General features: G+C 46.3%; 1 protein-coding gene across 2 annotated transcripts in view; it reads left to right on the forward strand.

The window, feature by feature from the left end:
- The window catches only part of LOC310750454 (all-trans-retinol 13,14-reductase-like), a 22,166-nt gene extending 14,353 nt beyond the window's left edge, over positions 1–7,813 (forward strand). The window contains exons 9-11 of one of the 2 annotated variants that reach the window (XR_014542097.1): positions 2,956–3,122; positions 5,949–6,089; positions 7,482–7,813. Coding sequence is in view for 1 of the 2 variants with exons in the window: in XM_083588636.1 (XP_083444762.1) it covers positions 2,956–3,122; positions 5,930–6,089; positions 7,482–7,627 (473 nt within the window). In the remaining variant the exon portion in view is untranslated. Of the gene's footprint in view, positions 1–2,955; positions 3,123–5,929; positions 6,090–7,481 lie in introns of both variants that reach the window. The other variant, XM_083588636.1, reaches the window with a different exon arrangement.
- Positions 7,814–14,149: the final 6,336 nt, after the last annotated feature.

The raw sequence follows: 14,149 nt of genomic DNA on the forward strand, positions 1-14,149 counted from the left end.
GTGTTTTAAATCTGTTGTTAGCCGCCTTGAGCCCGGTTTTCTGAACTGGGAAGGGTGCGGTATAAATAAAAATTTATTATTATTATTGTGCCTCTCAGCCACGGAGGTAGAGCACAGCCATCGTGGCTAGCAGCTGTGGCTGGCCTTCTCCTCGATGAATCTGTCTGAACCTCATTTAAAGCCGTCCAAGTTGGTAGCCATCGCTGCTTCCTGTGGGAGGGATTTGCATCGTTTAACTGTGCCCTGCATGACTTTCTTTTTATCCATCCTGTTTTGCTTCAGTCTGGGTTTGATCCAGGATGGTGGGCGTATGAGCCAGAGACATGGTCATGAACAAGCAGGAGAGCAGATTATCAGATCAAGGAAATGAGAGCCGATAGCAGGAGGCCTGCTCAAGGACAGGCTGGAGGCACTGGCGGAGGAAGGGGTGGGTGGTGAGTGCGGTCCGCCCCGGGTGTCATACCTGAAGGGGGGTGACATTACCGCCCCGCCGCCTGGGATGCTAGCCCCGCCCCCGCGGGCGGCTAGCCCATAGCTGTCAACTTACAGATTTGAAAATAAGGGACCAGCAGCCTCGAAAATAAGGTATCAGCAGCCAAAATAAGGGATTTTCAGGGCACAGGTATGTTCAGCTTCTGAGCCCCTCCGAGCCAAAGGCAGAAAGCCCAGCCAACAGCCAAACGAAGCCTCAAGCGGTGGTTCCCACAGTGCAGCAACCCAGAAAAGGGGATGCAGCAAGGAAAACCACCGTCACCTCTCCGCTGGGAAGCGCTGAGCAAAGGCGAGTCCCCAGGCAACGCGGCCGATTTGATCAGCACAAGGCATGCAAGCTCCACCCCCCAGTCGTTCTTAGACTCCTTATTGGGTGAGCAACGCAGCCAAGCAACACAGTTGGAGCCTCCCTCCTCCCTGGCCAGCAGGGAGGGAGGGAGAGGAGCTGCTTCCTTTGAAGCCCAGGAAATTTAAGGGACATCATCAGTAAGGGACAGCAGCAGGACACGGCGCTGGGATAAGGGAGTTTCCCACCAAATAAGGGACGGTTGACAGCTATGGGCTAGCCCCACCCCTGTGCACCGCTCCGGGTGCTGGAGCCGCTAGCTCCACCTCTGGCTGGAGGTCAGACAGATACTGGACATAGCTGTCAACCTTCCCTTTTTTTGTGGGAAATTCCCTTATTCCAGCGCCGCTTCCCGCTGCTTCCCGCTGCTATCCCGGATTGTTAGATATCCCATAATCTGTCCCCAGGACAGGTGAGGCTGCTGATCCCTTATTTTCGAGGCTGCTGATCCCTTATTTTCAAATCTGAAAGTTGACAGCTATGATACTGGACTGGATCACTGCTGCAGCATAAAGAGACAGAGTCTGCGTTATTACTCAAAGGGGGAAACTACTCAAACTACCAGCCTAGAGGAGAGTGGCTTTGTAAGCTTTCAGAATATTTAGAATTAGTCAAATTGACAGATATAATAAGACAAAAACCCAAAAGTGAAGTGAAAAAGGAATGGGAGTGTCTAAATGAATACCTTAAAAGTCAAGGTTCGAGGACAGAAATCTGGCTGAGTCTGGAATAACCTTGTGAAGTGAAAGGATAAGAAAGAGGGATTTATATCTGGATGCTAGGATAGAGATGATAAACAGGAAAACAGAAAGGCACAATGAGAGGTAAAGGAGGTGCTGTGGGATTGGTGGAAGTCAACGTTTGTTTTTCTTTTTAGTGTTTATATTATTAACTTGTAAGATATGGATTTATTTATTTTTTGAATGTTGGTTTTTGTGTTTAGTGTACTGTTATTTTTTGATATTTTTGTGTTGTTGTTGTATGGAAAATAAAATTTATAATAAAATTTATGATAAAATTGATAATAAAAAACAAAAAACAAACTACCAGCCTAGAAGAAAGGGTTTTGTAGGGCCTGCTTCCAACAGTCAAGAATAAAGTTTCTGCACGTGCTATAGAGGAAGTGAGGGGCAGATGGGCCTCTGCCGGGGAAGGTAACCCATCTAGGAGAAGGAAGACTCTGATCCTGAACTTCCGTTGCCTTGTGGAATAAGAAAAGGCTAAGGAGTAAACCCTATACAAATTCAGAGTCGAGTCCCTAAGGCGGTTGGATGGCGCTTTGGATGCCTCCTTAAGCTGGTGCCAAACATATTAATAAATAAATAATAATAAAATTTTATTTATATCCCACCCTCCCCAGCTGAAGCCGGGCTCAGAGCAACTAACAACAATAAAAGTAACACAGCATTCTAAAATCAATTCATTCTAAAATCAATTCAGAATCAAATTAATGGCAACCATTGGGCTAGAGTTCTGTGAGGATTACCAAAGGAGGGGGTCAGGCTGTGCCTTGACCAAAGGTCTGGTGGAACAGCTCTGTCTTGCAGGCCCTGCGGAAAGATGTCAAGTCCCACAGGGCCCTAGTCTCTTGTGACAGAGCGTTCCACCAGATCGGGGCCACAGCCGAAATAGCCCTGGCTCTGGTTGAGGCCAGCCTAACCTCCCTGTGGCCCGGGACCTCCAAGATGTTTTTGTGTGAAGCTCTGCTTTCCTTTGGACCACATCAGTGAGAAAGGGGGTCTTATCCTCTGGGCAGCCCAGGAGCTCCAAATGCACCCTGGGAAAATCACTTTGGTGCTGCTGAGGCAGCTTTGTGACTTCGCCCTGGATGAAAACTCTGTTGTTTCTCAAGACGGATGGATTCCAAGAACTGTTTCCTCTTCAAAGAGCTGTAACAGCTGCTGAGAGCATTCAGGCCAGTTCTGCAGCCTAGAGGGCAGCCTTGCTGTACGCAGCCTGGCTGTGCCTGCGGTAGAAGAGGCACGATGCCTCAGGAAACCCCAGCATGAGTCATATCCTCACTTGACACCTTACAAATCTGTGCATATAGGATTGTGAGATGCCGCTTTGTGACAACTACATCGCTAATGAATGTCTTCATATCCCTTTCATTATAGGCAAGTCCACTCTAATTGTCCTGACAGCTGCAAAGTATGAATGGTTTGAGGAATGGAAGGAAGAAAAGGTTTCTAAGAGGGGAGCGGTGTATGAGGCCTTCAAAAACAGTTTTGTGGACAACATAATGGACACGGTTTTGAAGGTTTACCCTCAAATAAAAGATCAGGTAAGACCACTGTCAGTGTGTCAGCAAATGATTCTTATTCTTGTACAAGAATGGTGTCTTCTCTACCTCTTGATGTAGAAGAGAGAGACCCCAATCCAACGGCAACATCAGCCTTTAAGGTAAAGGGGCCCCTGATTATTAGGTCCAGTCGTGGCCGACTCTGGGGTTGCAGCGCTCATCTCACTTTATTGGCCAAGGGAACCGGCGTACAGCTTCCGGATCATATGGCCAGTATGACCAAGCCGCTTCTGGTGAACCAGAGCAGCGCACGGAAACGCCGTTTACCTTCCCGTTTACCTTACCTTACCTATTTATCTACTTGCACTTTGACGTGCTTTCGAACTGCTAGGTTGGCAGGAGCAGGGACCGAGCAACAGGAGCTCACCCCGTCATGGGGATTCGAACCGCCGACCTTCTGATCGGCAAGTCCTAGGCTCTGTGGTTTCACCCACAGCGCCACCCGTGTCCCCTTAAACATCAGCCTTTATAATTTCACATAAGCTGTTCTAAACCTTGTTCCCTCCCAGCTTGTCCCGCCTTTTATGCAGAAGTTATATCCCATTCATAATGTTTGCTAAGCAACCTCGTACTTTATTTCTTTGTGGTTTCCATTCCCGTAAGCCTTCTTATTATCTTACAGTTAGCATGCTCTACTTTGATGCTAGGGATGCGGGTGCTACTGTGGTCTAAACCATCGAGCCTCTTGGGTTGGCGGTTCTAATCCCCGCAACGGAGTGAGCTCCTGTTGCTCTGTCCCAGCTCCTGCCAACCTAGCAGTTCAAAAGCACGCCCGCACAAGTAGATAAATAGGTACCACTGCAGCGGGAAGGTAAACGGCATTTCCGTAAGCTCTGGTTTCTGTCATGGAGTTGTGCCAGAAGCGGTTTAGTCCTGCTGGCCACATGACCCAGAAAGCTGTTTGTGGACAAACGCTGGCTCCCTCGGCCTGAAGCGAGATGAGCTCCGCACCCCATAGTCGCCTTTGACTGGACTTAACCATTATGGGGTCCTTTATCTTACCTTTTACCTTACTTTGATGCTGTTTCTCATCCTGGGTATGAACTTTGCTTCACACATAGCTTAACCACAGCTTCTTCCACTGCCGTGTGGTTACGAGAGTTCCCATTATTGTCTGGAACATTTTCTGTGGTTATTTCATGGTCAAAAAAGGAAACTAACTCATATTGCAACCAGCAGCGTTGGTTTGACTTTCCTCCTCTCCAACCACCACCACACATTCTTTTAATAAGCAAGAAGTAAAGTGAACTCTGCTTCAGTCCTGCTGACCACTTATTTGATGTTTCGCTGGTTACGTGTTCGTTCAGGTCCAAATAACCCCTTAAAGCCTTAAAACAGTCTGAGACCAGCCTGCCTAGGACCTTTGTTCCACCTTGGAGTTCAGGTCCACCACTGCCTGAGATAAAGGAGAGGGCCTTAGCAGTTGTGGTACCCAGGATCTTGAGAGAAGTACACCTGGCCCTTTTGCTTCCTGCTTCTGTGCCGAGAGTGAAAGTTTGGTTTAAGTGGCTTTTTTTCAGAATCTTGGTTTTATTGCGTATTCCGTTACTGGTTTTAAACAGATGTTAGTTTTGCTAGCTTGCTTGTCTTTAGGCTGAATTTTGCTTCCTATAATCCTGGTTTTTATGCAAAGCAGCTTTTATTTTATTTTTGTCATCCATTTTCTGTACAGCCCTTCTGCCAAGGCAATAATAGTTGAATATACTAAATAAATAAATGAACATTATGAAAGGCAAGTAGGACCTGCAACCAAGAGTTGCCATGTAGAGTGTTCAAAGCCAGGGTGCGGGCCAGCAAGCTTTGGCTGGCTGCTCCATTCCATTTCCCCACCCCAGTATTCAGTTTGCATTCTCCCTCCTAATGCTGCCTGCTTTTTTAATACCTTTTTTTTGGTCCTCTGCAAACCTTTTAAAAAATAATTTTAAATATTTTATTAAGGTGATTTCAGTTAAAAGAAATAAAGTGATACAGAAAACAAAGAAGGAAAAGTGAGAGGGAGAAAAACTACAACAGAGATACATATAAAAATGAAAATAAACACACACAGAAAGCAATATACGATATTCCCATACATTCTTGTATAAATTGGCATAGTGTCATTGTCCTAGTGCTTATGTAAATGTTAACAGCCTAGTACATTTTGTATAAATTCATTCCAAATGTTATCGTATTTATCCACACAGAGTTCCCCCAAGCCTGCTGTCGCCTGCTCTTGTACGGTGATGGTGCCATTTTGGCTATGTAAGGGTCAATGTTCAGAGAATGGGTTTAGTGTATACAGTGGTACCTCGGGTTAAGAACTTAATTCGTTCTGGAGGTGTGTTCTTAACCTGAAACTGTTCTTAACCTGAGGTACCACTTTAGCTAATGGGGCCTCCCACTGCCACTGCACCGCCTCCCAATTTCTGTTCTCATCCTGAAGCAAAGTTCTTAACCGAGGTACTATTTCTGGGTTTGCAGAGTCTGTAACCTGAAGCCTCTGTAATCTGAAGCATCTGTAACCCAAGGTACCACTGTAGTATGGATCAGAGATGAAGAATCTCTGCCCTCCATCAGCTACGGCCAAAGGCCAGCAATGATGCGAGAGTTGGCATCCAGCAACATCCACAAGGTCAAAGGTTCTCTGTCCCTACTATGTAGAATAGGACTCTTCCAGAAACATGGCGTTGGCAAATAGTTATTGTAATCTAATGGAGATGGAGGAGTACCTTTTCTATTTTTTGTCTGATGAGGTGAAAATGAATTAGCAGTAATAATGCTCCCTGGACATTTGATCTTTCTCTGTTCAGATTGCGTGTGTCTCTGCAGGAACTCCTCTCACCAATAAGCACTACATAGCTTCTCCGCGAGGAGAGATGTATGGCATGAACCACAGTATGGCTCGCTTCCAGCCGGACTTCATGGCAACAGTACGACCTCAGACCCCTGTCCCAAACCTCTACCTTACAGGTAAATGCTACCTCCTCACTTTTTCCAGTGTAATGCAACTGTTGGCCGTTATAATGACTCTTATTTCTTTCACCCTGCCTCAACTCGAGGGCATAGAATAGATAATTTTTCTGTACTGGGCCTGTGTTCAAGATTTGGGGATCTTGTTGCTGATTGGTGAGGAAAATAAGGCAGCAAAAGTGAAATTCTAAAACAAGAAAGAACAGTGTTGCTGTTTTTTTCAGTGGCATGAACACGACACAGGAGCACAAAAACTACATTAGTGGGGCAGGCATTAGGGAGGGAGTGGGCCAGCAGAGGAGGAATAGTTTCCTAAGTAGGTCTTGGCATTTGAACATTCTCTTTCCAGTTCCTTACACTTGCCCAAATTCCTGAGGCTTTTGGGGTTTGGTTGGACAAGTGGACACAGATAACTTTATTATTATTATTTATCATTTTAAATTTTGCAATATCTGCACAAATCAAGACAAACAAATGATACGTTGCACAGCGAAATCCCTCCCTGCCCCTTTCTCTGGTTCATTTCAGTTTTCCTTTACTGCTGCATATTGTTCCTTATTTTTTCTCCTCCAGTTTTTCCTCCATTATATAATTTTCCTCTGTTATATAATTTTATTGGGCCCACCCAATATTTTATTCAAGTGGGCACCCCTGCCCTCCACTAGTTTATGTACCTTCCCCCAGTGGGTTGTGGGCACACAGACAGAGACTGCATTTGTGTGGAAACTTCCTTGGCTGCTTCCTTTTCAATAGGGGACAGTCATTCAGGAGAACATTCTGGGGGCCAGTCTAGGGCAGGGGTCAGCAAACTTTTTCAGCAGGGGGCCGGTCCACTGTCCCTCAGACATTTGGGGGGGCCCGACTATATTGGGGGGGGTGAACGAATTCCTATGTCCCACAAATAACCCAGAGATGCATTTTAAATAAAAGCACACATTCTACTCATGTAAAAACACACTGATCCCCAGACCACCCGTGGGCCAGATTTGGAAGGTGATTGGGCTGGATCTGGCCCCCGGGCCTTAGTTTGCCTACCCATGGTCTAGGGGACAGTCATTCAGGAGAGGCTGGGGAAGCCCTTGGCCCTTCACTCGCCTGACCTGCCTCTTCTTCTGACCCAGCCTGGGCTCCAGCCTCCAGCTCTGAATCTTCCTCTGCCTGTGATTCTTGCCAGCTGGCTGGTACAGGTCCCTGCAAAGCACTGCCTCTCCTGAGTCAGCGTCTAGCCAGTCCCTGACATCTGGCTACACAAGTGCCTTTTTGTAGCCCCGTGATGCTCTCCCAAGCGGAAAGTATGTACATTCCAGGCTGTTGACAAGGGGATGTGATGAACAAGAGGACAGACCGAGCAGAGCCTGACAAGTGGCAGTGATATTCTTTGTTTTCTCCTAGGCCAGGATGTCCTTTTAGCTGGTTTCGCAGGAGCCCTACACGGAGCCATTCTCTGTGCTTCCGCTGTCCTGGAACGTAATCTCTACATCGACTTGATGTGGCTAGGCAAGAAAATCAAAGCCAGCGATGCCGAAAAGAAAAACTAAAGCTTCGGTCTCTACCACACAAATGAGATTTGCTCCTGCCTCCTGCCTTATTGGTGATCTGAAAGCTGCCTTATTTTCTATGTCTCCAGCAGGGGATGCTAACTGGTGCCAAAACTATATGCCTTGGTGCTTTTGCGTGTCGAGGTCCCAAGCCACCTTTAAATAAATTCACACTTCACACAGGAATTTTGTTTAAGGTTTTTGGCATAATTTTGGCCACAACTTTATTAAAATACAAAATGTGAGTGGTTGCATAGGCATTGGTTGCGACTATGTGTACCTGCCCATCCACAAGCCTGCGAAGTCAGTAAGGGAAAACATTTTTGGGGAGTAAATGGAGCTGGGTGCCAGACCCTCACCTCTCCCCAAATGCTCCCAGGGGCTCCTGCGTGGCCCTAGTCCCCTTGACAGGGGTGCAGACAAAAGCATGGTGAGCCCCTGGATTCCTTTAACGGAATTCCCTTGCAGCAGCAGCATTGGAGGGGCAGGCACAGCCAATCCATGCCCCTCCACCAACCAATAGAGGAAGCTCAACGCTGCATGCAGGGAATATATAACCTAAGGCTGTCACTCAATAATTGGCAACATCAAACTCTCCCCAACAACCAGAGGAGCCCAGTCACAACGGTGGCCATCCAAACTAACCCGCCCAGCAACAGAGAGGTGTCTTGTTAACACCACCACAACTCGTGCTCTCCGTGAAGGAGAACACGCTTTATTGCGCTCCTTTCCAGTGCTTGAGTTTTTGTATTGGTATGGAGAAAATGAGCTGCCTCACCCATGCAAACCGCATGTGGCTGGATGGCACATTTAGATAACACACTTCTGCAATCACAACTGTACTTTCTCCAGCTGCCACTTAATAGAAATAGGTGCAACTATCTCCATGTTTCACCTGGCTCATGTTTGTGCTTTTTGACACTCTTGTAGACCTATGTCCACAACAGAGAGAAGATAAACAAGCTTAATAATGAAGAATGGATTGTTTTCAATTGATTACATTATAGGGGAGGCCAGAGTGTCTTGTAACATTATCATCATCATCATCATTTTATTTGTATGCCGTTTTTCCACAAAAAGAATCAGGATCAAAAGTGGCTTACATCAAAGAAAACAGAAATACATCTCAAAACCAACCAGTGCTAGAACAATTTTGTAACAATATAATAAACCAACAACATAATAACAGACATAACATTTAAAAACACAATGTTTCAGTCCTATAAATAGAGCATTAACAACATTACACTTCCCGGCAATAGCAAAGTAACGGTTTTGACACATTCACCTTCGCCTTAGAAACACCTTTCCTAAGGTGTTGCTTGCAGTATAAACGTGCAAGGACCAGAAAATGTAGGCTGGTGTGCAGGACAAGTTGAACCAGAGCATTTAGTCTTCCCTTTCCACACACCCCATCCAATCTGTGTCTCCATTCCTTGAGACAGATGAGCACCTTGCCCCTGCTTCCTGTCCCTCCCTTTCTAATTACCCTAGTATTAAGGCAGTGGTCAGTAACCTAAGGCCCATGGGTCAAAAGCGGCCTGCGGAGGTTGTTTGACTGGCCCATAAGCAGTGCAGCACAAGGACTCGCTTCCGCGGCGCCAAAAATTGTGTCTGCACATGCACAGACGCAAGAAAATCATGTTTGTGCAGATGTCATAAACCACAGACGGGCGGGCGTAATCTGGCCCATGGAGGGATCTCCGTGGGACCCATCCGGCCCAGGCAAGATAAACCTTGCTGACCCCTGTATTAAGGTCTCTGAACTTTTGCAGTACCGTGGTACCTCTGGATGCAAACGGGATCCGTTCCAGAGCCCTGTTCGCATCCAGAAGCGAATGCAACCTGCGTTTGTGTGTGCATGGGTCGCGATTCGCCACTTCTGCGCATGCACATGACATTTTGACTGCGCATGCGTGAGCGGCGGAACCCAGAAGTAACGCGCTCCGTTATTTCCGGGTCACCACAGCGCACAACCCAAAAAAAATACTTATCCCAAAGCTACTTCAACCCGAGGTATGACTGTAGTCCAAACCTCAGTCATGTACACTGAAGCTTTCTCGCCCCAGGCTTGCATTAAGTTCAGGCCTCCACTGCATGCTGCCTGGTCCCATAGCCCTTGCCTTCATTCCACAGAAGACAATCTCCCCACATCTCTCTTTCTGTGCTCCTGAAGTGGCTGGTCAAGGCAACCGGGTATTGCATGCCCTTTGTAACAACAAGCCGTTTTGTTCTTCTGCACTTCTCTACTGGTGCTTCAACCGGCAAAGCCATTTTAATTGCTTTCCGTGATACTGTGTAAAAAAAACTATTCGTTTCTATTGCGTTTGTTGGTTCTTGCTCAAGGTAAGCAAGACAATATCAGCATTTGTAACATAATTGGGTCTATTGCCTTTGCTGCCTGCCCAACACTGCCACAGCTGACTTGGATGGGGCAAGGCAGGGCACATGCCCTGGCAGAACTCATCTGACACATCCACCGGTGCACTGGTGCCAACTCCAGGGGACCCTAGGTGCCTGAGCATCACAAAATTTTCACTGTGGGTGCCTGGCCTCTGCCCACGGCCGTCCACTACCTTACCTCCAGTGCCATGGCAGCAACTGGCTACGCCCTCTGCCTCCACTGTTGGGCCTCTGCTGGGGCCACAGAGGAGCACCAATGGTCTGCTATCCCCCCCCCCGGCTGCCTCTGTGGAAGCACGGAAGCAGCGTGCAATGACATCACGTCGTGCACGCTGCTGGGCACCCACGGTCTGGGGCCCAAGTCAGCTCCCTCTACACGGTTGTGTCCATGCATCCCCAACTTCATTGCTCCCCCACCCAAGCCCAGTTCAGGTAGGTACGATAAAGGTCAAGGACCCCTGGATGGTTAAGTCCAGTCCAAGGCGACTATGGGGTTGTGGCGCTCATCTCTCAAGCCGAGGGAGCCAGCGTTTGTCCACAGACAGCCTTCCGGGTCATGTGGCCAGCAGGACTAAAGTGCTTCTGGTGCAACAGATCACCGTGATGGAAGCCAGAGCACACAGAAGCACCATTTACCTTCCCACCACAGCGGTACCTATTTATCTGCTTGCACTGGCGTGCTTTCAAACTGCTAGGTAGGCAGGAGCTGGAACAGAGCAATGGGAGCTCACCCCATCGCGGGGATTCGAACCGCCGACCTTCCGATCAGCAAGCCCAAAAGGCTCAGTGGTTTAGACCACAGTGCCACCAGCATCCAGTCCAGGTAAGTGGCAGTGATACCAGTGACAGGAGTGTTTCCATCCCATCCAATGCGTTGTCCAAATCCTGATTTATGGTTTGCCTCACTCTGCACAAACCATGAGCTGCAGCCAATCATTGTTCGATGGCTTACTGCTAATGGTATCTCTGGAAGAGACAAACTATGAGCTTGAATTCAAGCAACACACTTAAACTGAGCCATGGCTCCCAGCAGCAGGGCCAGAGGAGGAACAAAGCAGTCACAGTCTCTTCAGGAGTCCACACATTCTCACTAAGCCCTAATTTGGCTTAGAGCTTAAAACTGAGCCTATAACTCCATGCCTGGTTCTTAGTTAGGCCAAGACTTAAAAGTTGGCCAATTGTCCTGCACCCATCTGCCTCGCAACAAGATTTCTTCTCATCTCTGGGCTGTGAAAGACTCCATTTGGACTGGATGCCTTGATCTCCTTACCAACTGCTCCTAAAGTTCCTTAGCAGTCAGAACCTAATCTCATTTGGCTGTCAACATTCCCCTGCTAACAGTTTTAAGTGCCCATGACTATACTTAGCTCAATTTCTTATTGAAGTAAAGTAAATCAATACACACCAGATGGAGTTAAGAGTATCTATGTTGGCTATTGCAACAGCTTAGCTAAATTGGTTTAAAATAACATCTTTAGCTAAGCTGGGCACATGTAAGTATTTACACAAGAGTTGCTGAACTTATTGTGTCTGTAAGAGACTTGTTTCTTCTATCCAAACCTTCTTTGGATTTACTCCACTCCTTCCACCTTAGGATTTTACCCCTTCGCAGCAGTCGTGGCCTCTTAATAGTCCCCAATTCAGAAAGTTAGCAAGAGTCTCCTCTTCCAATGGCCTGTGTCACAAATGGAGTCTTGGGTGGTGTGGCACACTGTAGAAATAGCTCTGAACTGAATTGTTGATGAATGCTGGACTAAGGCATCTTAGGAGTTCCTGGCAAGATCCTAAATAGGCATACAGCCCTAGGGCAGCAACCTCGCTGACGCCAAGCAGCCATCAGAGCCTGGATGGAACACTGGCCTGGGAACTCTGTCTGTGCTGCTTTGAGTTCTGTTGGAGTATAAATTCAGCAAATAAATCTAAGGGGGTCTTAGCAGCAATGCTGAAGAGCCGTGTGGCTGCACCTAAAGGAGGAACTTGCGCATACCTGGAAAAAGGTCTGAGACAGAGTATGCACCTTTAAACCACAGTCAAAGCGCATTTTCCCCTCTCAAAGAATTCTGGTTGCTGCAGTTTGCCCCTCACAGAGCTATAGTTCCCAGCAACCCTTAACAAACTACAATGCCCATAATTCTTTGAGAGCGTACAGGTGAAACTCAGAAAATTAGAATATACCGTATTTTTTGCTGTATACAACTCACTTTTCCCCTCCTAAAAAGTAAGGGGAAATGTGTGTGCGTCTTATGGAGCGAATGCAGGCTGCGCAGCTATCCCAGAAGCCAGAACAGCAAGAGGGATTGCTGCTTTCACTGCGCAGCGATCCCTCTTGCTGTTCTGGCTTCTGAGATTCAGAATATTTTTTTTCTTGTTTTCCTCCTCCAAAAACTAGGTTGTGGTCCAGTGCGTCTTATAGAGCAAAAAATACGGTAGTTCATTTATTTCAGTAATTCAACTGAAAAGGTGACACTAATATATGAGATAGACTCGATGTATGTCAAGCCTTTATTTGTTATAATTGTGATGATCATGGCGTACAGCTGATGAAAACCCCAAATTAACAATCTCAGAAAATTAGAATATTAAATGAAATCAGCAAAACAAGGATTGCAAATAGAGCAATATTGGACTTCTGAGAAGTAGAAGCATGCACATGTACTTGGTTTGGGCCCCTTTTGCATCAATTACTGCCTCAATGCGGCGTGGCATGGATGCTATCAGCCTGTGGCACTGCTGAGGTGTTATGGAAGACCAGGATGCTTCAATAGCAGCCTTCAGCTCTTCTGCATTGCTCAGTCTCATTTAATATTCTAATTTTCTGAGATTGTTAATTTGGGGTTTTCATCAGCTGTACGCCATAATCATCACAATTATAACAAATAAAGGCTTGACATATTTCACTTTGCATGTCATGAGTCTATCTCATATATTAGTTTCACCTTTTAAATTGAATTACTGAAATAAATGAACTTTTGCACAATATTCTAATTTTCCGAGTTTCACCTGTAAATAAGTTTCGATGGATGTAATAATGGAAAACCGATTGGTATAGTTTTTGTAAAATGTGCAGGGTTATAAAATACGTAAAATGAACCATGAAAAGAGAAGAAGGGAAGTCACTGATATCTTAAGTATGTAAAATGTTTATCTGAAATTGTAAAACAGAAAATTTAATTAAAAAATCATATTAAAAAATAAAATAACAGCTAAGTCTCTGCCCACAGGCTCTCAGTCTAATACCCATGTTACAAAAGAGGAAGGGAATTGGAAACAATAAAAATAAAAGCAAGAGAAATCAGACACCGATTCTACTTCCTAAGCAATTGTCTGCACAGTCTTCTTTGGTGGTGATGTATTCAGTACGCAGTGGATGTATTAGATTTTAAAAGGAAACAATAGAAAAGGTAAATAAAAACATCCTGAAGGTCCCAGGCCACAGAGAGGTTAGGCTGGCCTCAACTAGAGCCAGGGCTTTTTCAGCTGTGGCTCCGATCTGGTGGAACACTCTGTCACAAGAGACTAGGGCCCTGCGGGACTTGACATCTTTCCGCAGGGCTTGCAAGACAGAGCTGTTCCACCAGGCCTTTGGTCGGGGCACAGCCTGACTACCTCCTCTGGCAATCTGCACAGAATTTTGCTGAACGGTTGCCATCAATTTGATTTAATTAATTTTTATAATGAAATGTTTTTAGAATGTTGGATTATATGATTGTTGTTAGCTGCCCTGAGCCTGGCTTCGGCTGGGGAGGGCGGGATATAAATAAATTTTATTTTATTATTATTATTATTATTATTATTATTATTATTATTATTATTATATTGGAGAAGCCAAACTTCAGACTGGGGCCTGGAAGCAGCAAACACAAGCTCTTCCAAGCTGCCTTCCCACAGTGCCATTCTGTGATTGTACTGCGAAAGGGAGTTGACTTGTGGGCTGTAGGCTAAATCTCACCTGCCAGCAGGTGCCCCTGCCCACTCTGCCTGATTTATTTTCCAGTCTGAGGCAAAGAGAGGGAGAGGGCTGTGCCCTTGCATGTCTGGCAAATGGGTGTGCTCTGTGTGCATGAATGTGCAAGTGTGGCCAATAGGCGTGCCCACACATGCATACTTGGGCATTGCCCA

Source organism: Podarcis filfolensis (assembly GCF_964270895.1).
Source record: "Podarcis filfolensis genome assembly, chromosome: 15".
NCBI classification, from domain to species: domain Eukaryota; kingdom Metazoa; phylum Chordata; class Lepidosauria; order Squamata; family Lacertidae; genus Podarcis; species Podarcis filfolensis.